General features: G+C 35.8%; 4 protein-coding genes and 1 pseudogene across 7 annotated transcripts; 3 read left to right on the top strand and 2 right to left on the bottom strand.

Moving 5' to 3' along the window:
• The first annotated feature begins 574 nt into the window (after positions 1 to 574).
• On the top strand, positions 575 to 3,296 carry LOC104755096 (heat shock 70 kDa protein BIP3). Of its 2 annotated transcripts, none has more exons than XM_010477430.2 (6): positions 575 to 690; positions 781 to 1,045; positions 1,135 to 1,346; positions 1,424 to 2,146; positions 2,245 to 2,482; positions 2,575 to 3,296. In XM_010477430.2, the coding sequence occupies exons 1-6, from the start codon at positions 621 to 623 to the stop codon at positions 3,062 to 3,064; spliced, it is 1,998 nt and encodes a 665-aa protein (XP_010475732.1). In that variant the 5' UTR covers positions 575 to 620; the 3' UTR covers positions 3,065 to 3,296. The 2 variants fall into 2 exon arrangements, with proteins under 2 accessions (XP_010475732.1, XP_010475731.1); XM_010477429.2 differs by having other exon boundaries at positions 778 to 1,045.
• A 61-nt stretch (positions 3,297 to 3,357) lies between these two features.
• On the bottom strand, positions 3,358 to 4,768 carry LOC104755095 (protein SRC2 homolog). Its single transcript, XM_010477428.3, has one exon. It carries the CDS (start codon positions 4,517 to 4,519, stop codon positions 3,542 to 3,544), a length of 978 nt encoding a protein of 325 aa, XP_010475730.1. The 5' UTR covers positions 4,520 to 4,768; the 3' UTR covers positions 3,358 to 3,541.
• A 3,076-nt stretch (positions 4,769 to 7,844) lies between these two features.
• Positions 7,845 to 12,856, top strand: LOC104755094 (E3 ubiquitin-protein ligase JMJ24). 3 transcript variants are annotated; one of them, XM_010477427.3, is made up of 14 exons: positions 7,845 to 8,205; positions 8,661 to 9,263; positions 9,368 to 9,510; positions 9,607 to 9,706; positions 9,809 to 9,941; positions 10,034 to 10,088; positions 10,227 to 10,872; positions 10,949 to 11,281; positions 11,386 to 11,757; positions 11,855 to 11,924; positions 12,004 to 12,089; positions 12,178 to 12,297; positions 12,400 to 12,470; positions 12,572 to 12,856. In XM_010477427.3, exons 2-14 carry the CDS (start codon positions 8,697 to 8,699, stop codon positions 12,693 to 12,695), a joined length of 2,820 nt encoding a protein of 939 aa, XP_010475729.1. In that variant the 5' UTR covers positions 7,845 to 8,205; positions 8,661 to 8,696; the 3' UTR covers positions 12,696 to 12,856. The 3 variants fall into 3 exon arrangements, with proteins under 3 accessions (XP_010475729.1, XP_010475727.1, XP_087350659.1); XM_010477425.3 differs by lacking the exon at positions 7,845 to 8,205 and having other exon boundaries at positions 8,655 to 9,263; XM_087494533.1 differs by lacking the exons at positions 7,845 to 8,205; positions 12,572 to 12,856 and having other exon boundaries at positions 8,655 to 9,263; positions 12,400 to 12,474.
• On the bottom strand, positions 12,847 to 17,040 carry LOC104755093 (uncharacterized). The gene is made up of 3 exons (XM_010477424.3): positions 16,784 to 17,040; positions 15,089 to 15,813; positions 12,847 to 15,001 (listed from the first exon to the last, which is right to left on the bottom strand). Exons 2-3 carry the CDS (start codon positions 15,794 to 15,796, stop codon positions 13,040 to 13,042), a joined length of 2,670 nt encoding a protein of 889 aa, XP_010475726.1. The 5' UTR covers positions 15,797 to 15,813; positions 16,784 to 17,040; the 3' UTR covers positions 12,847 to 13,039.
• A 4,300-nt stretch (positions 17,041 to 21,340) lies between these two features.
• LOC104739493 (nuclear transcription factor Y subunit B-4 pseudogene) lies at positions 21,341 to 21,958 on the top strand (annotated as a pseudogene).
• The last annotated feature ends 2,537 nt before the right edge of the window (positions 21,959 to 24,495 follow it).

Genomic DNA, 24,495 nt, shown 5'->3' with positions numbered 1-24,495 from the left:
TTTTATTGTTATCATTTTCTTATTGTACTTTGATTCCAATTAAAATACAAACACTAAGACTAAGAGTAGTTAAGAAAAATTAATATATCTCAGTATATTAATTATGTATGGGGTGGTTAAGCAATCAATAGCCATGTTCTTCCAAAATTACACCTCATCGAATGCATATGCATTAGTTTTGGCATTACACTAAATTCATTAATAACAAAAGAAAAATATTTTTACTGTAATGAACTTTTTTCCTGTGAGTTTTTACCACATAGGATTCTTCAGATTTTACTGAATTCTATAAGCTAAAATAAATTTATACAAATAAATAAAAAACTTTCGGATAACTACTAAAAAAAATGAAGAAGTCATGGAACTTTCCAGAGGTTCTGGGATGATGATTTGATGTGACGTGTCCCTCTGGTATTGGGTACTTAACGTGTGAAAAATGTAAGGAGCGCGCCAACACAAATTATGTAATTAAGCTTACGTGTCAAGCACTGATTGGCTGGGATACTCTACTAGGATAAATACGAATCGTCGTGCCGCGTATATATAAATAGATTATGAGCTTTCATATTCTTTTGTACGCAAGCAAACCCTAATCGAAGAAGAGTTGTCAACAACGAAAGATGAATCTTATGAAGAACAACAGAACGAATATGACGAACAAAGCTCTCGTGTATTTGGTTTTTCTGACAGGTAAAAAATCTCACATCTTTCGGAATTTGTGTTTCTAATTTTTTTTTATGCTATAAAGTGCTTGAATTGTTTTTGTGAATATTGTAGCAGCTTTGATGTCAATTGTGGCAATAGAAGCCGAAGAGCAGAAAATCGGAACGGTGATAGGGATCGATCTCGGGACTACGTATTCATGTGTTGGTGTGTATCATAACAAACACGTGGAAATCATAGCAAACGATCAGGGAAACAGAATTACACCATCTTGGGTTGCGTTTACTGATACCGAACGTCTCATCGGAGAAGCTGCTAAGAATCAAGCGGCCAAGAACCCTGAGCGGACCGTCTTCGACCCCAAACGTCTGATGGGAAGAAAGTAAGGGTTTAGTTTCTTAGTGTATACGTCTAGTCTATATATAATTTTGAGCTTTTGCTTATGTTTTTTTTTTTGGTGTTGTGTTACAGATTTGATGATCCTGATGTTCAAAGGGATATCAAATTCTTGCCATACAAGGTTGTGAACAAAGATGGAAAGCCTTATATTCAGGTAAAGGTTAAAGGTGAAGATAAAGTGTTTAGCCCTGAAGAGATTAGTGCTATGATCCTAACTAAGATGAAGGAGACAGCTGAAGCTTTCTTGGGAAAGAAGATCAAAGATGCTGTCATCACGGTTCCAGGTATGAGTCATATATACACTTCTTTTAACTATGTAGATATGATTATATGGCTTCTGAGCTTCTTGGTTATTTTGCAGCGTATTTTAATGATGCGCAGAGGCAAGCCACAAAGGATGCGGGAGCAATTGCGGGGCTTAACGTGGTTCGTATAATCAATGAGCCAACAGGTGCAGCCATAGCTTATGGTTTAGACAAGAAAGATGGGGAGTCAAACATTCTCGTATATGATCTTGGAGGTGGAACATTTGATGTTAGTATCCTTACCATAGACAATGGAGTCTTTGAAGTCTTGTCCACAAGTGGAGACACTCACCTTGGTGGAGAAGATTTTGACCACAGAGTGATGGACTACTTCATCAAACTGGTCAAGAAGAAGTATAACAAAGACATAAGCAAGGATCACAAAGCCCTTGGTAAACTGAGGCGTGAATGTGAGCTTGCGAAACGAGCTTTGAGCAACCAGCACCAAGTCCGTGTTGAAATCGAGTCACTCTTTGATGGAGTTGATTTCTCTGAGCCTTTAACAAAAGCGAGATTCGAGGAACTCAACATGGATTTATTCAAGAAGACGCTGGAGCCAGTGAAGAAGGCTCTTGAAGATGCGAAGTTGAAGAAATCCCAAATCGACGAGATTGTTCTTGTTGGAGGAAGCACTCGAATCCCAAAAATCCAGCAGTTGTTAAAGGATTTCTTTGACGGCAAGGAACCTAACAAAGGGACTAACCCTGATGAGGCTGTGGCCTATGGCGCTGCGGTCCAAGGTGGAGTGTTAAGTGGTGAAGGTGGAGAAGAAACACAAAGTAAGTGACTTTTGTAACTCTCTTTATGACCATCAACCGTGTGTTCTTGTTAGACATTGTTTTTTGAGTTGCAAAATACCTAACTTTACTGAAAACAGATATCTTGCTGCTTGATGTTTCACCTTTGAGCCTCGGTATTGAAACTGTGGGAGGCGTGATGACAAACATCATTCCAAGGAACACGGCGATCCCAACGAGAAAGTCTAAAGTGTTCACGACTTATGAAGATCAGCAAACTACTGTGACCATCAGAGTCTACGAAGGCGAGAGAAGCATGACTAAAGATAACCGCGAGCTCGGAAAATTCGATCTCACTGGCATTATTCCTGCACCCAGGTAAACTCTGATTCAAGCTTGGCTACTAAACCATTTAGGTTATAGTTTGTTTATTGGTTTACTTAAGACGCAAGGAACACACATTTTTTCAGGGGAGTGCCACAGATTGAGGTGACTTTCGAAGTGGACGCAAATGGAATTCTACAGGTGAAGGCCGAAGACAAGGTTGCAAAGGCGTCACAATCGATTACAATAACGAACGATAAAGGTCGTTTGACAGAAGAAGAGATTGAGAAAATGGTTAGAGAGGCAGAGGAGTTTGCTGAGGAAGATAGGATTGTGAGGGAGAAGATTGATGCGAGGAACAAGCTTGAAACGTATGTGTACAACATGAAGAGTACAGTGGAAGATAAAGAGAAGCTTGCAGAGAAGATAAGTGATGAAGATAAAGAGAAAATGGAAGAGGTTTTGAAGGAAACTTTGGAGTGGTTAGATGAGAATGTGAATGCAGAGAAGGAAGATTACGATGAGAAAATGAAGGAGGTGGAGTCGGTTTGTAATCCGGTTATCAAGTCGGCTTACGAGAAAACCGGTGAAGAGAGTAAAGACGACGATGAAGATGATGATCTTCATGAGTTATAGAGTTCAGGTGATTGAAGACTGTTTGAGTCAGTTATTGACCGGTTTAGAGCACTTGGATTTACAATTGTTAGTGATTCCATTGTTTTCTGTTCTCTTTCTTATTTTTAAGGGTCGCTAGATATGTAAAGTTGAGACACGAAATAGATGGTGGCGGGCTAGTAACTGAACTTTTTGGAATCTTTTTTTTAATAACCGGTGAAATATTTCATAAGGAGAATGTTCCTTTTTGTCATTCCTGCAAACTACTTCTACTCTGTTTCATTTCATAGCATTCTAACAGTAACAGCTAGTGATTGGAAGAAAAAGCATAATGTTCAATACATTCATTAGAAGAAAACAAAGAAACCAAACACATAATACAACACAGGATAAAAAACTTGATCTATCTCTCAGGTTCTTCACATGATTCATCAAACGAAAAACATAGAAGAGCAGTAGTAGTAGTTATTAACCTAAGAAATTAAAAACATAAAGCAATCAGAAGTCGAAATCACCACCCATGTCACCCATATCACCCATATCAGCAATGTCAGAAACAGCTTCACCAACAAGCAACCCACCCAACAAACCAGCTCCAAGCCCAAGACCTAGACCCATTCCAGCCCCACTCTTCTTCGGTTTCTGCGGTTTACCATAAGCCTGTTGTTGCGGGTACCCATATGGACCCTGAGGCGGATACCCTTGCTGTTGCGGGTAACCATATGGACCCTGTGGCGGATATCCCGGATATCCACCTTGTTGCGGTGGTGGATAACCCGGGTAACCTCCTTGCTGCGGGTAAGCACCAGGTGGCGGATAACCACCGGGTCCAGCTGCTGGCGGATACCCAGCTTGTTGTGGATATCCGTAAACACCACCGTGCTTATCGTCATGACCCGGTGGTGGATATCCTCCTGAAGAAGAACCCGCGGGTGGAGGAGGGTAAGCAACCGGAGCACCAGATCCAGGCGGGTAAGCGGTAACGGGTTGATCCATAGTCTTGTGATCAAGACCCGATGGAACAGGAGCGTGAGGAGGAGCACTCGAAGATCCAAAAGTGTATTTCTCACCAAACTTGAAGGATAATTTAAGAGATCCTTTAGTCTTACCGTTAGGCAACCTAACGGCGTACGTAACAGTCTTCTCCTCGTCGCCTTTGTTCTGCTGATCCAAAAGCTCCTTCACCGGAACGCTGACCTCACCTACAGGTTTATCACCGGCGATGGGACGATCGGCGACGATCTCGAAGACAAGAGTGAGGCGATTCTCACGAGCGGCAGCGTCGTCGACGGTGAGCTTCATCTGATGTTTCCATTTAGGTTTGGTGCCGCAATCTTTGTCAACTTTTGTCTTCTGCTTGGTTCTTGCGTCGCGGTTGATTGAAACGACGGCGTAGAGGTCTTGTTTACCGATCAATTGAATGTCTTTTAGATCCTCGGCGGATATTATCGTCAGATCTAACGACCTACACTCCATGATTTGCTCCGAATTGAGATGAACGAATTGAAACAAGAATTGAACTTTTTTTTCGAAAAATCGATTTAATTCAGATATTTCAGGAGTTTTTTTTTTTTTATGATGAGGAAAATAATAGTGAGAGGGCTAAAGGGGTGTATTTATGCATTTATGTTAAAGTCGGTTTAAGAAATAAAGACGATTTTTTTTTTTTTTTACACACGGGACAGACACGCACGAGAGTTTTTTTTTTCATTTTTGTGAAGGACGCGGTTTTTAAAAATAATTTAGCTTTTTTTTTTTTTCTTTTCTTCCTGATATTATAGTTTCTTCTTATCTGAAGTTTAAATATCTTGCTATTTTTAACAAATTATAGTTTGACTCTAAGAACAAAAAAAATGATAAACCAAGATATATCTAAGCGTTTTGGTGATAAATGGCAGTCTAAAGGTTCAGTGATAATGGCAATATAAACGTTTTCAAGACTCAAAAATGGTAAAAGGAAAATTTATTAGTTTCTGAAATTCAAGTGATGAAGCCCGTGACACACACACAAAAAAAAACGATGATACCATTATTTTTTTTCTACACGCTCGTGCATGATATTTGTTGATAGTTGATTAATACACAGTTTGTTATATTCAGTATCTAAATTTGGATTTTTAAGTTTTGGCTTAGACTTATTTGCATTGAATAAAACAATAATTCCCCGGGTACCGGGGTACGTATAAACCACGATCAACCCACCGTTGTGCCCCCATTGACAACGTAAGCAGGTACGTAAAGAAAAAACTAAACAAGGCATTAGGCATGGCACACTCGGGGAGTTAGACTTGCTATATTGTTTGATGTTGATATTCAACAAGGCAAGCAGGTACGTCAATTTCACTTTTTAAGTATAGCAAAAAAAAAAAAAGATGGTATTAAGTAAATAATTACAAGCATAGCAAAACGAATTATCTTGTAATTCTAGTACTAATGTTATTTTATTACTGGTTAAAATCAGTGATGATAACTTTACATTGAATTAGAGTTTGAACGAAACAACTAATCGGTGGTATGTTACTAATGACGGTAACTGACTAACAGGTAAGTTGATTAAATGTACTAACTCAAAAACTTGGAAACATGCATGAATTATCTCTTCTTCAATAAAATTCTTATGTTGATCAAGCATATAAAGTGGAAATAAACGAAGAGAAAATTAAAAGGAATATTTTGAAGAGAAAAAATAATCTCAAGCATCTTTCTTGATTCTTGGTATCTTCTTCAATAGTCAGTCAAGAAGAGCAATACGCGTAGAATAATAACCCATAACTAGTTTACTATATTTGCTTACTCTCGAAGGGGATTGGTTCTCTCAGTTTTCTTTTCTCGATTGAATCAACTTTTTTTAATTCAACGATAGCCTCACCTCGCGTGGCCCTGACGCACTATCCATATTCTTTGCAACTTTATTCTCCTTCACGGGACATTTTAAGTGAAAACCCAAAATCACACGTCAGTCCATTAAGTGAAAACCCAAATTCACAAATTTTGATATATAAACAAATTACAGAAAAAGTTAGCTGATTTTTCTTAATAATACATGTCATGATCACCCAACTACGTGAAAGTCTAGAAACTCATCAGTCATTATCAACTCAAAATTTAGAATTTGTGTAAGCAAAAAATTATTGAGTGATAATTAAAGATCCAACAATCATATATCATACGATCATATTTCATATGCTGCTAGAGTCGTCCAGATTTAGATTAACATACAAAATACGTAGGTACGTCGTCAATCTGCAACATCTAGGAAGATGATAAACACAAAACACCTCCCAGTTTTGAAAGAATTGTAAAAGTTTGCATCTTATTATGTCTTTACGTCATAACAAAAATAAAAGTAGCATCTTTCTCAAAAATTATCAATCATATACAGTTTTTAATTACTAGCAGCAAATAGCAATAATGATATCGAACAACAAATCATTTAATATTGTTCGTTTTGAAGTAAAAAGATGATCAATAAAAAATTTAATGGCTAAACTAAAGATATTTGACACCGTTAACAATAACAATATGAATAAGCTAATAGTAATTGTTGTTATCATTAGCAACTATATGAAACAACATGCTTGTAGTAATGTACCTTAGAACAAACTCTTTCTAATTGAACTATATCCGAAATCCAAATTCCGAATAAGTGCGATACAATATACAAATAAAGTGGGTTCAGTTTCAAAAACTGTAAAACAGACTCATCCATGCCTTTATCGCTATGTTTCATCAATAGGTAAGGTTATTATTATCTATACTAGTATTTTTGCAACAGTTTTTGCTCAAAAATACTTTTTGGAAAGTTTTTATATTTAATGCATTGACTTTAATATTAGTTACCAAAACTTCAAAATTAATTATGGGTAAGATTTAAAAAAATAAGGAAATCTTTCTCCCTCATTCAAACATAAATATATGATTCACTTTCATTTTTATTTGAATTTATATTTAAATTATCTTAACTTATTTTATAATATAGTTAGTTAATAAAAATTGTGATTTTTTCCTGAATATGATGTAATACAAAATTTTTAAAACGGTTATATATTACCCAATAGATGAATAAAAAATACGGGTACAATATCTCACATCATCTAAAAAAATTGGGCAATGGTTTATAGTCATAATTAATATAAAAGAGACCAAAATAATTATGAATACAAATAAGTAGAAAGCTTGATTTATCAGGCATTCAAACTTTAAAAACTTTTATTTTGGTTTATTCCGGTTCTTTATTTTAAAGATTTTTAAAAGGTTAAATATAAAAAATATTTAAAACTTTTAAAAAGTTAAATATGATAAATATTATACCGTAGATACATAATAAATATTAAAAATTAAGATGATATAGTGTGAGTTAAAATATCTCGGGACATGGTTATATATCGGGATGGGTTTTATCGAGATTTGTATAAATTAATAAATATCATTAATTCGGTGTTACACGGGTAAAACATCATTTTCATTATTTTGTTAACACTATCAGTATCACAAAATAGACATATCTAATTAAATTGATTAAATAAATATTATGTAAAAAAAAAATTATATTGTGGTATTATATAGTTTATTTAACAATCATTATATAATTATAACATATTTAACCAACAAATACAACTTATAATTTAAATATTTTAGTTATAAATAATTTTGTTCCACGGTGTACCGGAAGTCCTAATCTAGTTATTATTATACGCGAGTCCTAATCTAGTTATTATTATAATAATAATCTTAAACAGTACTCAAAATATTTTAATTTAAATTTGGAATCCATTTTTTTCCTTCATTTTTGTTTTGGTTTATATCCATATTTTTTTTGTGGGGTATCACTGTACTATTCATCTTATGACTGTACAAAATGGGATCCACTTTGAATCCAATAATAAACACCACAATGAAAAAAAAAAAAAAATGAAAAAAATAACAAGCTAAGTGAAGTGAAGAAGAACCCATGTTCTGTCTGAATACGATCTACAGAGGAGGAGAAAAGGAAAAACCTAAAGAGCAAAAGGGCAAAACGAAAAAAAAGAAAAAGAAAAAAAAAAACCAGCAGAAGGCAAAAAAATAAATAAACGGAGACACAAGTGTCCCTGAACATGATAGGTCTCTCTCCCCATCTATCTCACCTCTGCAATTTCTCTCGAGCAAAACCCTAATTTCAGGTTTGGGCTTTTCCTTCTTTCACTCTAAGTTTGTATGTATGTATGAACAATTATATATATATATATACACACATCGATATATACATATGTTGAGCCTTTCGAATTCCCAATCTTAAACCCTCTTCTTCCAAACGAGATTTCAATTGTTCCGCTGTTAGCGATTTTGGAGTTCTCTTCTTCTTCTTCTCGCTTTGAATTTGTACGCAACGCACTCTTATTTCTAGTATGTATCATCGTCTGTTGAGCTCTTAGGTTCAGTGATCATGTGTGTTCTTTGTTCCGTCGTTCTGTCTCCCTATCTTATTCTTTTCTTTAGCTTTTGGTTAGATTGAATGTGTTTCTTGAATTGGGGGATTTTTACGAATTTTCCTACAGAATTGGATTTAGGGATTGCAAATTTAGTTGCTTTTTTCCCCCTTATGTGAATGCTCAATTTCTGATTTTTAACAATGCAGGTTAGTTTTGATGAAATTTGCGATTCAGTGACTACAATGAGTGCTAATGAGCAGATTCGATCCAATGGCAATGGCAATGGAGAGGGTATCCTTGGGATTCCAGATGATCTACGGTGCAAGAGATCAGATGGTAAACAGTGGAGATGCACTGCAAAGTCCATGCCTGATAAGACTGTTTGTGAGAAGCACTACATCCAGGCTAAGAAGCGCGCTGCTAATTCTGCTATTCGTGCTAACCAGAAGAAAGCTAAAAGGAGATCATCTTTAGGCGAAACAGATACATATTCTGAAGGAAAGATTGATGATTTCGAGTTACCTCTCACCAGCATTGATCACTATAACAACAACGGTCACGCCTCTGCTTCCAAGGATCATGGTGGTAGATTACATAAGAGACATAAAACAACCCTGATGCATCATTACTCTCCCGAGACACCAATGATGAGGAGTTTTTCTCCACGTGTTGCTGTTGATTTGAACAATGAGTTGTTGGCTAGAGATGATGCAATGTTTGAAGAGAGCTACAGATCTTATAGGGTACCACCTTCTGTTGCTATTATGGATCCGTCACGCAACAGGTCACACCAAAGCATGAGTCCAATGGTAGGTTTCTCATTGGTTAGACAGAGAACTTGTACGCACTCACATATGTGTTTGTTTTGGAGAAAGCATTTTACTTATAAAGTAACTGTTTTAATGTGTTGCAGGAATACTCAGCTGCAAGCACAGATGCGTCTACAGAGTCTATGGGGGAAATCTGCCATCAGTGCCAGAGAAAAGACAGAGATAGAATCGTTTCTTGCCTCAAATGCAATCAAAGAGCCTTCTGCGAAACTTGTATATCGACAAGGTGGGTTTGCTCTTCTTTAGTTATGTTTATATCAGAATTTTGTGAACCTCTGGTAGAAAGAATTAAGTTACTGATGGATGTCTCATGCATTTTAAGGTACTCGGAGATATCACTTGAAGAAGTTGCGAAAGTTTGCCCTGCGTGTCGTGGTTTGTGTGATTGCAAACCTTGTCTGCGTTCTGATAATACGATAAAGGTGTGATCTTGTAATCTATATCCGTAGATTCAAAAAACATTGCTACCTCTTTTGGGGTTTATAAGTTAGGACCATGACATGGCTCTCTATGAAATATTGCAGGTACAGATCCGGGAGATACCTGTTTTGGAGAAGTTGCAGTATCTTTATCGCCTATTATCAGCTGTCCTTCCAGTGATAAAGCAGATCCATCTTGAACAATGTGCAGAAGTAGAACTAGAGAAGAGGCTTCGTGGTGAGACGGGTTTTTATTTACAGTGACAGTTAATGAATTATATTTACTACTAACATCTTTTGCGGTTAACATTGGTTTGTTCTATTCTATAGGAGCTGAGATTGATCTTGTCAGGGCAAGATTGAAAGCAGATGAGCAAATGTGCTGGTACTTATGATCTGGCTTACATGCCCTTCTTCTTACTTGACTAAAATATTCTATCTTAAACAACTTAATACTAGAACTATCACTTGTTGGCACTTGTTATTATAATACATGTTCTTATTGATGTGTTGTTTCTCGCAGCAATGTGTGTCGGATACCAGTGGTTGACTACTATCGTCATTGTTCGAACTGCTCATATGACCTGTGCCTGAGATGCTGTCAAGATCTACGGGAAGAGTCTTCAGTTGAGATCAGTGGAACTAATCAAATCATAGGAGAGATAACAAGAGTTCCTAAACTAAAGCTAAACTTTTCAGACAAGTTTCCTGAGTGGGAAGCCAATGGTGATGGGAGCATCCCCTGCCCCCCTAAGGAGTATGGAGGCTGCGGTTCCCATTCTTTGAACCTCGCTCGCATTTTCAAGATGAATTGGGTTGCAAAGCTTGTGAAAAATGCTGAGGAGATTGTTAACTGCTGCAAAGTGTCTGATCTTCGGAACCTTGAATTGTGTGACTCCAGATTCCGAAAATTTGCTGAGAGAGAAGAGAGCGATGACAATTACGTGTACAGCCCGTCGCTTGAAACGATCAAATCTGATGGAGTAGCTAATTTTGAGCAACAATGGGCAGATGGTCGGCTTGTTACTGTTAGAAAGGTACTTGATGACTCATCTTGCTCTAGGTGGGATCCTGAGACTATTTGGAGGGATATAGACGAGATTTCCGAGGAGAAATTGAGAGAACATGATCCATTCTTGAAGGCCATAAATTGCTTGGATGGGTCAGAGGTAAATTTCTTTGTTCTTCATATGATCATATCTTTATATTGTTGCGTCAGAGATTCATTAGTGTTCATGTTCACAGGTTGATGTAAGACTTGGAGAGTTTACAAAAGCATATAGAGATGGAAAAAACCAAGAGACAGGTCTTCCCCTATTGTGGAAGTTAAAGGACTGGCCGAGCCCAAGTGCTTCGGAGGAGTTTATTTTCTACCAAAGACCAGAGTTTATCAGAAGATTTCCATTTCTCGAGTACATACATCCCCGGTTAGGCCTTCTGAACGTGGCAGCCAAGTTGCCTCATTACTCGCTCCAAAACGATGCTGGTCCAAAGATTTATGTGTCTTGTGGGACATACCGAGAAATTGATGCTGGTGATTCATTGACTAGTAATTTTCACTACAGCATGCATGACATGGTACATTGCTCAGCTCTTGGTTAACAATTTATCTCATTTGTCTTATTTTGGTTGATATGGGAAACTGGTTATGTTAGGTCAACTAATATTATTCTTCTAATCAGGTATACCTTTTGGTGCACACATCAGAAGGAACAACAGTCGAAAGAGTGAGAGAGACAAATCCCGATCCAGGAGAATCCAACCAGAAGATGGACGAAAATGAGTCACCTCTTATCCCTGAGGAAAAATTAAGGGACGGAGAGTTACATGATCTATCACTTCGTAGAGTGAATACTGAGAAGAATGAATCTGAGATGATCTTGACTGTGAATCCAGAGGACAAAATGGATCTCGATAACAACATGGACTCTCCTTGCACGTCTTCATGTGCAGGAGGAGCCCAGTGGGATGTCTTTCGACGCCAAGACGTCCCAAAGCTGGCCGAGTATTTGCAGAGAACATTACAGAAGCCTGATAATGTTCAGACTGATTTTGTGAGTCTTATCTGTGAAATCAACTATATTAAATGTGAAAGTCATATTTATTTATGTCGAATGATTGAGTTTTCTAGTTTGTTTATGCTGGTTTCAGGTGTCACGCCCGTTGTATGAAGGATCGTTCTTAAATGAACAACACAAGAGACAACTAAAAGACGAGTTTGGTAGGAAAAAATAAACCCTTTTTAAATCCAAACGCTTATTGCATGGAAGCCTGAGGGATGACTCTTACTATTGTTTCAGGAGTTGAGCCATGGACGTTTGAGCAACATCGTGGTGAGGCTATCTTCATTCCGGCTGGATGTCCCTTTCAAATGAGGAATCTTCAGGTAAAATTATTTTTCTACGAGACATAAAACCCACCGAGTTTTCTAGTCCATTGCTCTTACTATATATTGTTCACATGTGTACAATCAGTCAAATGTTCAGGTGGCACTCGACTTCTTGTGCCCTGAAAGCGTTGGAGAGTCAGCAAGACTAGCTGAAGAAATCAGGTGTTTACCGAACGACCACGAGGCTAAACTTCAGTTTTTAGAGGTAAAAATCTTTTATTCCAAGTTTCTTTAAAACAAACCATTTACCATCTTAGTGCCTTGAGTTCTGAAAACCTTGGAAATTGGTTTGGGTTTTTAATATCAGATTGGAAAGATATCGCTATATGCAGCTAGCTCAGCCATCAAAGAGGTTCAGAAACTGGTCTTGGATCCAAAGTAAGTCAGACAAAATTTAAGCCAAAAACTAATCTAAAGAGTGTGAAGTGAATCTGAACTGACATGTTATTTATTTGGTTCCTATTTTATGGCTGCAAAAGATTTGGAGCAGAGCTTGGTTTTGAGGACCCTAACTTAACCAAAGCAGTCTCTCACAACTTGGACAAGGCAATCAAGCCGGCCGCAGCAAACCAGCTGAACTTAAATCAGTCAAGATTTGTATAGTAGTATAAAAATCACTGTTGTGACTTTAGTTTAGACTACTACTATACAGGGTTTGTATGTATCTATGACCGTGTATATCATGCTTCATAAATATTCATAACCATCACTATTAGTCCAGTTAATTTTTCTGGATGTTGTTAACTATTAAAAGTTTCTTCAAATAACTCCCAAGCCATCAATAATAGAAATATTACTTCTGACCAATAAGAATATAGCAAAGGGTATGAAATAAAATAAACATCTCTTCTTTACACATTTATTCTTCAGCAAGGCCAATAAATAATCTTTTCACATCCAACTTTCAAAACTTTCAAAACTTTCAAGACTTACGTTCCTGAAGCTCCTTAGCCACGCCTGAATGGAAACTTCAAAACAATCGGTGGAAGCTTAGGGTAATCAGTTGGGACTGGCTTTGAATCCTGCCCTCGATCCAGAGCCTTACTCTCAGCTCTTGCTTCATTGACAAGATAGCTAGGTTTTGGATCCTCTATTTGATCCAAGGGCTTACTTGTTGGTGCTTTCTTTACAAGACTGCTTCTAGCTTCTCCTCTGTGCTCCAAATCTGCACTCCCATTTCCGTTACACGTTTTAGCTGAGCGCTTTTTCTTTGTTGAACTCTCGCGTTTTCTCGGTTCCGGTTTACTCGTGCTTTTCATTCTCTTGCTTGTAAGAAAGTTGAATTCATGAGCTTCCAGAGCCCGAGTGGTCGGTGGTCGTTTTCTTGTGCTCTGTCTTCTCGGAACATCTGTACTAATCTGTTGGTCGCGGCGTTGTTCAGATGAACCCAGTTCTTGAGTAGTTTCCAGATCATTGGAAGTACACCTATTAGTAGTAGAAGGGAGCTCAACTGCTTGCTTTTGTTCCACATCAATAGCAGCCCGTTTTTCTTCTCGCTCTGTCACTGAACAGAGTTTAACCCGCTTGGAGATAGAATTTAACTCACTTGGTTCAATCTCTGACGTTTCTTGAATCTCAACAAACGAAGAAGACGGCCCAGCTCCAGTCTTGTTTGGTTGATCAGACTTTAAGTTCATTTGCTCAACCGACAACACGGTTTCATATGTCTCTTTGTCCTGCTTCATCTCTTCACCAGTGCTATTTTGGTGTTGGACTGCACGTATGTCTTGCTGCTCTGATTCAAGACAAACAGTCCTTTTTGTGTCATCCCCCGGTAAATGTCTGGACACTGGACTTTCTCTTGAAATGCAAGCAGTGAGCCGTCTGCGCTTCATATATGGTGCAGAATATGCTGAATGATTCTTGGTTTCTGTTGGAGGGGTAGGCCTCTGCTTAATCAACCTCTTTGATGGATCCTTCACCTTCTCAAAAGTCTTCTCTTCCTTTATAGCAGAATCAGCCCCAACATAATCCCTTTTTGTGACATCACTTGGTAAAGGTCTCCATCTCCTAAAGCCAGATAACTTTTCGCAGTGGTCTATACTCGTATCAATAATCGTGAATCGCAGTTGGTCATCCACTTGATTCTTGGTATCTAGAGGCCTTACTTGAGACTTTTCCACATTCTGATTGTCCAGGGGCGCAGAAGAATCTTTATCTCCTAGTCTCGTCTTTGGCTCAAAAACTAGAGACACTGCATTAGGATTTCGTAAATCACACAACTTCCCTCCTCCAGCAGCCAAACTAGTGTCCACAACAGTGAAGTTCATTCCCGGAGTTCCACGGGTAGAAAATGGAGACCTGAGGTAACGGTGTCTCTGACTATCAGACCGGGAAAACTCTTCATCTGATTGCTCAGGAGAATTCTCTGCAGCGGTGGCTTCTCTGATCTCCCCTCCTGTTTCAATGTCAATAAGCTCAGGCTCTGCAACAACCTTTGTTAGAATATCACTGATGGAATCAAAGTAATGATAGCCTTTGACAAGCTCCTGTCTTGAAAACTTTTCCACGCCAGGGACAATGAAAACAATGTAATCCTTGGATCTTAAATAACCCCGGTCCTCAGGCTGCTCTGAACGCCATCCTCTGTCTAGCAAACGCGGCCATACGGCGTCCCAGAATATATCATTGCAACGGCCTTTGCTCAGACGTGAACTGCCAGTTAATTGTTTTATTATGGCAACAGATGTGAGTGAATTGTAAGCCCCTACGCCCGGTACCGAAGCAGGTTTCGAAGAAACCGTGAACCATGGTTTGGTCTTCATTGGTGTTGATGTAGGAACCGTGAGATCTTCTTTTTCTTTACCAATCGCCACGGCGTCTACCAGAAGACTGAGACCCACAAGATTCTTCACTTCGTTTACGTAGTTCTCCAGAGTGATATTATTTTCAGCAAATGACTTTGAGACCTGTAAATATATATTAAGATCAATGAACAAAATACATATAGTGGTTAAGACTTAAGAATTCCGCATCAAGATATGAAAGAGACTCACATCCACGAGCATCTGTTTCTGAGCTTCATCAGGAATAGAAGGCATCAAACGGGTTAACAACTGCTGTTGCCTCCAACCTGAATAGAGCTTTCTTCCATATACACATTTCCGGTTACGCTTCTTGCGGGATGCAGACCAACAGTGGTACTGAGCAGAATTGTAGAACTTCCCATAGTAAAACAAGACAATCTCTCCTCTTCCTTTGTTCTCCATGAAGTTCTTCAACTGAGTAAAGTTCTTGCCAAATGTATACAGACCAAGAACAAAGCTAGCCACCTCAAAATCTTTCCAAGGACTTGACGGTATAGCAGGAACAGCCTCAAGATTTAATCTTTGATTCTTGTCACTCTTGCCTCTGTTCTTGGCAGAGCAACGGCTTTTCTTGGCTCTTAAAGATTTCAAAGACTGGTTCATGTCAACGTTATCATCTCCATTTCCTTGTCCTCTTCCATGTTTGTCAATCCACATGACTTGGACAGGTAGTCCGACAAGAAAGGAACAGGAAGAAGCATCCAAAGAAACAGGAGTCGAACGAAACGCAGCACGCTCGGATCTAGACATCATAGGAGGAATCGTCGCCTGATATTCATCTCCAACACGAGGCTCAGCTCGTGGCTCTCCAAAGGAAAATCCATCATCATAGGAACCTTCCATAACAGCTGTTTCTTCCTCCATAATACTAGTCTCCCCATCCATCACAAGAACCATGCTCAACGTAGTGAAACCTGAAGGAGCACAAAAAGAGCTGCATTTTCAGTATTGAATCTCAAAACAGTAAAGCATCAAGAACATACGAAACTGTAAACATCCAAAATCAAAATCAATCATAATCTTTCCTGGCAAATCAGATACGTACAAGATCTGACACTAGTAAGAAACCAAAAGACACAATGATTAAAGATCCAACTTACCCTAAAGTATGAACATTGAAATTAACAATGGAAGAAGAATAACAATGAAAAGTAGAAACAAAACCGCAAGGAGCTCAAATGCATACAATGTCCAGAGCAACACGACGGGGTAAAGTTATAAAGCTCAAACATTTTGTTAGATCACAGTATCAAACTAAAGATTCAACTACTTGAGATCGTGAAAGATATACCAAACACATTCGATTCAATTCACGGGTTTGATCATTGAAACAAACACAGCCACCGGAAATTAAAGAAAGCAAAACCCCACAAAAAGCACGAAGCGGAGGAAACAGATAAAAAAATCTAGTGTTTTCAGAGCCAGATTATGTAGAAACACTGACCCAGATTCACAACCTCGGGTAATCAGAACTGATATCAAAAAAAGCAAAAGCCCATAAAGCATCGATCCCGAACATCAAACAAAGTTGTAACACCATAGACATATGTAATTCTCAATGATCTCGTTACGGATTTAGCCCACGAGACGAACATATTATATCAACAATGGTAGTATGCAAGCAGAAGCAAGAAAAGTCGAAACCTTTACGCAAGAGACAAAAACATGGAAACACACACACCAAAAAAAAAAAAAGTAAACCAAGGGAGGAGGATTCATCATCTCACGATTGTAAAGTATCTAGATTTATAAGGGATATAGCAGTAGCGTTGCGACACAACTAAGACCCAGAAAGAGGAAAGCAAACAACCAAAACGTGAATTGCCAAACAAGGTATAAGAAAGAAAACGAAAGGAGAGGAGGAGATGATAGAGATTTGATAACCTGATGAGTTTTAGTCTCAACTCTTGCAATGTTAGAGGTTGTGGTGGTACTGTTGTGAGAATCTGGGAGTTGGAAACAAGAACAAAAGATAACGAAGGATTGAGAGAAAGAGAGAGAGAGAGAAGAAGAAGAGAGCACTCTGGTCGCTCTTTCAACACGAAGTCTTCAAGAGATGAATGAGGCAGATATGGAGAGAAATATATGAGAAAGAGTCGAATATAAAAGATTTTTTTAATATGCACTTTGAGATTTCCATTGGCTATTTTAAGGGTTTAGAGTGTTTTTATTGTTTTCAGTTAAAAGTTTTCAAAGTTGAAAAAAAAAATATATACTCATAAAGTTGTGTACGTGTTTTTTTTTTCTTGTGTTAATTACAAGGTTCATGACTATTGTTTTTTCTTCTTCTTAAAGCAAATTGATATAGTTTCATACTATCATTTTTAATCAATATTAACATTTTATAATGTTTCAAAAACTAGGTTAAACAAGATTTACAGTATCTTATTGTATATTGTAAAAGCTATATTGTATACAGCTTTCAAACTATTTAAAGGAAACGTTTGGTATATAGAAAGATTCGTATTTGGTCAAAGAAATTAAAATTTGCTAAATTGTTATCGAATAACGACAAAAATATAATCCATACAATTATGATAATCTTATCTTGTTATTATTATTTAATCAATTATACTTTTTAAAAATATTAATTTCATATGACAGTTGTTTTGGCAAATGAAAATATTTATATTTGGTCAAAGAAATTAAAATTTTCTAAATTACTATCGAATAACGACAAAAATGCATTCGATACAAACTATGATACTTTATCCTTTTTTCCATCGGTTATACTTTAAAAATATATTAATTTTGTATTAGTGTTGTTTTGATAAATGAAAGAAATGAAAATTTGCTAAATTGCTACTGACAAATGTATTCAGTACAAATTATCATAATTTTGTCTTTTTATCAATCATACTTTAAAAATATATTAATTTAGTAATAGAATATGTTTAACATGTTAAATAGTAATATCAAATCTAATGATAATATATTTAATTTTTGTATGATATGAGTGAAAAAACTATATATAGATAACATATTACAAAGTTTTAATACATTAAATAATAATGTACAAACCTAAGATGATATATCAAACTCTCATACGATTGAAGTAGAAAGCCATATTGTAGTAGGAAACAAACTTACTCTGATAAAGGCATATTGTTGTAAAGAGAAACAAGCGTCGTGTTTAAATTACATAAGGTAAAAACCATCCAAAATACTATGAAAAATCTCCCAGTATCTTTTTCTTAATCCAATCTTTTCTATTGCTAGAGTGCAATTTTCTCATTATATCAAACTAGAGAAAAAATATATATACATCACTTAATTTTAGTTTGGTTTATTTGACGTGAAGTGCTATAATTTTAGACTATTACTTTTCTTTTGCCAAAAATAAATCAAAAAGTGTTAGACGAAACAAAATCTTCACCTTAAGGCAAGGTAAAAAAAACTGTCGATGACTTTTGTGGCTCCAAAGTTAATATTGGGCTAAAAATAGAAGGATCCGTGAACGTAAAAAAAATGAAACAAACTTAGAAAGCCCATAAGGCTATCAAATCAGGTCGTCTCTTCTTCATCATGCACGTGCTCTTTTGTCCTTTGAACTAATTAGTTTGTTGCAAAAAAAATTGTTTTTATAGAGATGTGTTTGCCCGTTTTGGGCTTCGAATATAAAGGTCGACAGAAAAATAAAATTTGAACAAGACGAGCATGTGACCTTAGAGGGAAGATTTTAGGAACATTTATTTTACTGTGTTTGCAACATGAGAGTTTTTTGTTCTGATCAATTTCTTCTAGCTAGTGGGATTTAGAGATTTGATCCCCCACGAAATAACGGTTAATCCCTGCTTATTATTTTCTATCATATTTTTACGTTCATTGTTCTTATTTTATTTAGTTACAGCATAATCGAAGCATTTGTTTTCAATCTAAAAAAAAAACATTTCAAAGCATGCAAAACGTAAAATTGTTTTTAAATTTGGGTTCTGACTTGGAAAGAGAATAATTAACCAATACACATATTTAATGAAATGAGAATAATATTACAAATGGACTAGAAAAGACAGCATAAGCTAATTATTTATCATATTTAGCAAGCAAAAAATGGGAGACCATTAACAACTTTCCTATTCAAATTCTAGTTCAGTAAGGGAAAAGTGAAATGCTTTTCACAAAAGAGACGAACAATCTAACTTTACATACACTTTTCTTTGTAATTTGGTTGTGCATGGTTACGTCAACCCCTGTTTCGAAGTATGTAGAACGTCTTTATAATGAAACGCATAATCCGGCTTTAAAGGCCTATTCTAAGTTCTTATGTAAACATATGTATCTTCTATAAAAAGATTATAATAATATTTAAACCTGTTAAATTAGAGTTTGTTATGTGTTTCCAACTCAAAACCAATTAACAATAAGTTGAGAGACTTTAATTCTTTATATATTAACCAAGTCTCTTTACATCTATTAGATAGGAGATATTTTCTCCACACGCCTCCTCGAGATGATGGCTCTTCTAGCCATTAATCTCGACAGAATCCATCATGCCTCCTCAAGATAATACTTTTTATTTAGTTATGTCGATGAAATTAAACCTATCTTTGAGCCATCAATTAATGGGGTGATCGAGCCTTCATCCAGACCGGATTAATTAACGGGTCGAATTAATTAATGGGCTAGCGTGTGTAGGTTCTAATACCATATTAAATTAGAGTTTGTTATGGGTTTCCAACTCAAAACTAATTTACAATGAGTAAAGAAGCTCTAACTTTTTATATATTAACTAAATCCCTTCACAACTATCAGATGTAAAATCTTTTCTCCGCAAAACCTCTATATTACCACGAAAAGTACAGAATGTAAATGAAAGATTAAAAACTCAGAAAAATAAGAAGAAGGAAATATTCAAAAGTTTTCATCTTCGTCACGTGAATAAAGAGCTAATAAGAGCAGAGAGTATTTGTGATGTGACCTTCGACTAGGTGAATTTTTACGCAGTATACTATAATAAGTATTTTTTTTTTTCAAAAACAAAGGTCAAATGCATGCGAGTGGGATATGATCCGTACGTACTGGATTATTCGGATTACGTGCCTCGAATTTCAGTTTTTTCTAATATTTAGGTTTTGACATTCCATAAGCCAACCATTGCTTCATCAAGAATAATTTCTTTTACCAAAGTAGCTAGCCTCTAATCAAAATTAGGTCAACCTTATTTTTCATTGTGGGTATTAATTCTCAGTTTTCCATTTAGACCACTTCATACATTACTTTACTCAGATTAATTTATTTAAATAAGATTTCCAAGACACTGTAATAATATATGAATATTACGTATATAGTAGAAAATCGTTTATATGTTTCGGTCGTGACTTGATCCATGCATCATCATCAATCGTTCTATAGCTAACATATGGATTTCAACAACTGTTATAGTAAATTAATAATATATATATATAACAAGTTTATACTAAATTAATATTTAAAATCTTAACTCGAGTCGAATATTTCAATCGAATGAACTCAGGACAGTTTTAGGAGAAAGGTACCGTAGACCAATAAAAGTACGTCAATTTTTAATTTTATTATATTTGCAGATTTTGACTTAAATGGGTTTTCGTATTTTTTTCTAAAAAAGAAAAAGATCAAACACAAACAAGATTGAACACGTCAACTCAATTTATACGCTTATGATGATTCCAGAGAACACGATGGTAACACAACCTATAAACAATAACCCAATTGATATATTCTCACTTACCGCACTGCAATGTCAAAGGATATTCGTATCATACTTTGTTTAGTATATGAACTAAAAAGTTTGTTTTTTTTTACTATTGGAACGCACGAGGAGTTGAAATCTCGTTTCAATATGTAATTTACAATTTGATGTGTAGTTAATATAGGTTGTCAAAAAGAACATTAAAAAGGTAAATACTAAATAATTTTTTTATTAGCATGATACTAACATTTTCTTTTAACATAGTTATATTTTTGGATATTTCTCTCTAAGAATAAAATATAAGTAAATACAGTAAAACTTCAATAAACCAACGCTGTGATAGTTTATAGTTTAAATATAATGAAAACGTTAACATGATTTCGATGGTATTGATGATCTTACAAAAATAGCATTGTCATCTGATGACTATACCGACATAGATAGAGATAGAGTTATATTTTGAATCACTTGGTTGCAAAATAATAAAATTGAAGAAATCAGAAACATGCATGATTTATTAGATGAAAATTAAACTAGTAATACATTTAACGATGATAATGAACTACATCCACAGCATACTACTACATACTACACATATTGGCTTCACATACACACATCCATACAGAGACAGAATCTTAGATATAGTATGTAATAAATTAAGAGTTATAGGTTCAGTGCAAGGACATGATAGCACATCTACTCATACACATATACACCTATACATCTATATATAGAGAGGGAGTCTCATATTGGATTACTCGTATAAAAAGGTTATAAGAGAGACGAGAGAGGTGTACAGATTCATTAAAACAAGAAGAGAAAAAAATGACAGATGAAGATAGGTTATTACCAATAGCCAATGTAGGGAGACTTATGAAGCAAATCTTACCATCAAATGCGAAGATCTCAAAAGAAGCAAAACAAACAGTTCAAGAGTGTGCAACGGAGTTCATAAGCTTTGTTACATGCGAAGCCTCGGACAAGTGCCACAGGGAGAATCGAAAGACGGTGAATGGTGACGACATCTGGTGGGCTCTCAGCACTCTCGGCCTTGATAACTATGCTGACGCCGTGGGTAGGCATCTTTACAAGTACCGTGAAGCCGAGCGAGAAAGAGCTGAGCACAACAAAGGTAGCAATGATAGTGGGAACGAGAAAGGACCCAGTACTAGAAGTGATCTACAGAGTCAGTCGACAAAGTTTATTAGAGTTGTTGAGAAGGGAAGCAGCTCCACGGCCCGTTGAATTAGATATATATTGATGTTCTCTGAATCATTTACTATGAAGCCAAGAAAGATCTGTAGAGAAACAAAAAGGATTCAATAATCGTTAATACAATGTATATGTCTGTAATAATTGCTTTAATTATAATTGATATTTTTCTACATACATATAAAGATATGAGATTTCTTCTTGCAAGCAAATAAGGTGTAATTCAGACTTCGAGTATTGGTCGGTTTGAACCAGTGGAAGATAGCATAAACAAGGTATAGCAAGATAACTTTTGTTCTTTTTTTTTTTTGGTATGTGAATTAGTAATTAGGAATTAGAAAAGAAGAGGTTTATGCGTGCATAGATCGATATTTCGAAAGGCTACATACATAAACATGATTAGGCTAAAAAAAGAAGAGATTTATGTGTATCTTACCGGATAGATCCATCGATGGATCTGTTTCAGTGGTTTGATCTGTGAAACTTTTCATCCCCATATGCCTTATGGAGCCTGAGCTAGTACGTTAACCAAAAGAAAGGAGCTAGCATTGGGACTTAGACCATTTAAAATGAAATTCTTATTACAAGGAATACGATTCCTAAAGAAGTCAGAACGTAATTAGTTCACATTAATGGAAAGAAGCTTAGAAAGTTGACACATGCCAGAACTTCATTCACATGTAAGCAGGTGAAGCACAAGATAAGAAAATTCCAATTAAGTTAAAGTCAATACATTTTTTCTTCGCAGAAACAGCCCATAGAATTAAGAACAACCAATAGGGAGATGAGCTGTTTTTTTTTTTTTTGTTTATCGTAAAACTAAAGAGTCAAAAGGGTCTAGCTAGGGTTTGAATGGAGAGCGTTGGAGGTTCAGAATTCCAAATATAACCCTAAGAATCTGAGGACCACAACCTTATAGGTACACTAAACCCAAAAATTATATTTGAAATTTTGAAGATTTGTATATCTTATGGCATGTTCACTTTATGGTTATTTGCAAATGGGTGATTTTAAATCATCAAATTAAAAAGAAAGTAAGAAACGATTCATCAAAGAAAGATGCAACCTATAGTTTATGTATAGAGTTTTCTTTGGGACCACTTCTCAACTATCTTATGTTCTTGTTCGAATCAACTAGGATTGAGCAAGTAACATATATAAGAGATTAGTTCAAAGAGACAAAAGCTGAAATCACAAACATCAAGATCTTTATTTATCAATAACTATACCAAGATAGTAAGTAACATTCCATAGTACATTTTAAACTATTAGTATACCAATGTGGTAATACCCAATGTTTTGTTATGTACTACTATCAACCTTAACAATGTTATATCTGACATCTATGTACTGAATGATTATAGGGATACATGTTTGTTTCCATTGGCTCAAACCATGGAATCGCGGCATTGAGCTCCTGTACAGGCAGGCAGCGATGCCTCGGGAACCATGAGCGCGAATATTTTAAGGTAACAACAAGTATAAACCACATCTGATGTACCCATTGTGAAGGACAAAAAGAAAGATGAAAAGGACAGGTCCATGTGAAATATAATAGCTTATTATGATGATTTTACATATACACAAGCTTTGAGGTTGCAGCATGGACAAAGATATACATTAGCTTATTATGATGAATTTACCTACAACCGTTTATTTTACCCAAGTTGTTGTACTTGATTCCCATAAGAATCCCATGAGCATGAGATGCACCCTTGTCAAAAGTTGTTCATGTAAAAGGAAAGAGCTGTTTGATACCACTTATTTTTTTTTTTTCAGAGTTCTTTTATGAGGAACAACTCAATTTAAAGCATCTTTAAAATTTAACGATGTTTGAAAAACATATTTCAGATAATTAGGTTTTCGTTTGAATGGGGAGAAACTATATAATACAAATTATTTAACAAGATTCGACTTTTAAATCATATTGGATGGCATCACTTCTAAAAACGAATCTAATAGAACCAAACTTAATACAAATTCTGCCAATGCGTAAATCAAGTAATTCGTTGATCCACCACCTCTATTCTTAATAGGACTATAGGAGGAACCAATTAGCAACTTTGGATATTGTATGAAGATGTTGTACGTAGACACATGTGTGCACTTTTTAAATTGGTTTGTGCTACTCCAAATCCGAGTTCTTCTTCGAAAAATAACTAAACCTCTAAAAAATCCTAACTCAAACACACATTTTAGTTTTTGACTCATCGATTCATTTTTTTCATATATTGAACTTTAATTCTTAAGAACTGTCAATATAGCTGTCACTTCGTGTGTTTTTTTTTTTTTTTGCATAATTCATATATTAAAATATTTTCTATTTTCATTGTTCTCTCTTCTTCCTTTTTTTTTTTTTTTTTTTAATTTCGTGCATATTTTAAATCGCAATATATTACTTCGCTGCATGAGCCTTAATTATCTTCTATTTCAGCAGAATTTTTCCTTCTAGTCTTTACTCCTATAAAATTCATCACGTCAAACCAATGAAGAATGATCAATTAGCAACTTTGGCTATTGTGTGAAGATGTTGTAGACATATATGTGCACTTTTCACATTGTTATTTTATTGGTTTGTGCCACCTAAATCCTTGTTCTTTTTCTAAAAATAACCAAACCCCTAAAACCCTAACTCAAAACGCATGTTTTTTTATTGAACTCAAATTCTTAAGAACTGTTAATATCGCTGTCACTTCGTGCATATTTCATATTTGTT

Source organism: Camelina sativa, chromosome 17 (genome assembly GCF_030686135.1).
Source record: "Camelina sativa cultivar CO46 ecotype springtype chromosome 17, ASM3068613v1".
NCBI lineage: Eukaryota > Viridiplantae > Streptophyta > Magnoliopsida > Brassicales > Brassicaceae > Camelina > Camelina sativa.
Note: the sequence above shows the minus strand (reverse complement) of the source record. Positions and strands in the feature narration are given on the sequence as shown.

Coding starts and splice junctions, on each gene's coding strand:
- LOC104755093 (XM_010477424.3), bottom strand. CDS start 15,796: ATGGTTCTTGTGATGGATGGGGAGACTAGTATTATGGAGGAAGAAACA. Junction 15,002..15,088: donor AGAAACAGATGCTCGTGGAT/GTGAGTCTCTTT, acceptor ATATATTTACAG/GTCTCAAAGTCATTTGCTGA.
- LOC104755094 (XM_010477425.3), top strand. CDS start 8,655: ATGCAGGTTAGTTTTGATGAAATTTGCGATTCAGTGACTACAATGAGT. Junction 9,511..9,606: donor GAAACTTGTATATCGACAAG/GTGGGTTTGCTC, acceptor ATGCATTTTAAG/GTACTCGGAGATATCACTTG. Junction 10,873..10,948: donor ATTGCTTGGATGGGTCAGAG/GTAAATTTCTTT, acceptor TCATGTTCACAG/GTTGATGTAAGACTTGGAGA.
- LOC104755095 (XM_010477428.3), bottom strand. CDS start 4,519: ATGGAGTGTAGGTCGTTAGATCTGACGATAATATCCGCCGAGGATCTA.
- LOC104755096 (XM_010477429.2), top strand. CDS start 621: ATGAATCTTATGAAGAACAACAGAACGAATATGACGAACAAAGCTCTC. Junction 691..777: donor GTATTTGGTTTTTCTGACAG/GTAAAAAATCTC, acceptor TGAATATTGTAG/CAGCTTTGATGTCAATTGTG. Junction 2,483..2,574: donor GGCATTATTCCTGCACCCAG/GTAAACTCTGAT, acceptor ACATTTTTTCAG/GGGAGTGCCACAGATTGAGG.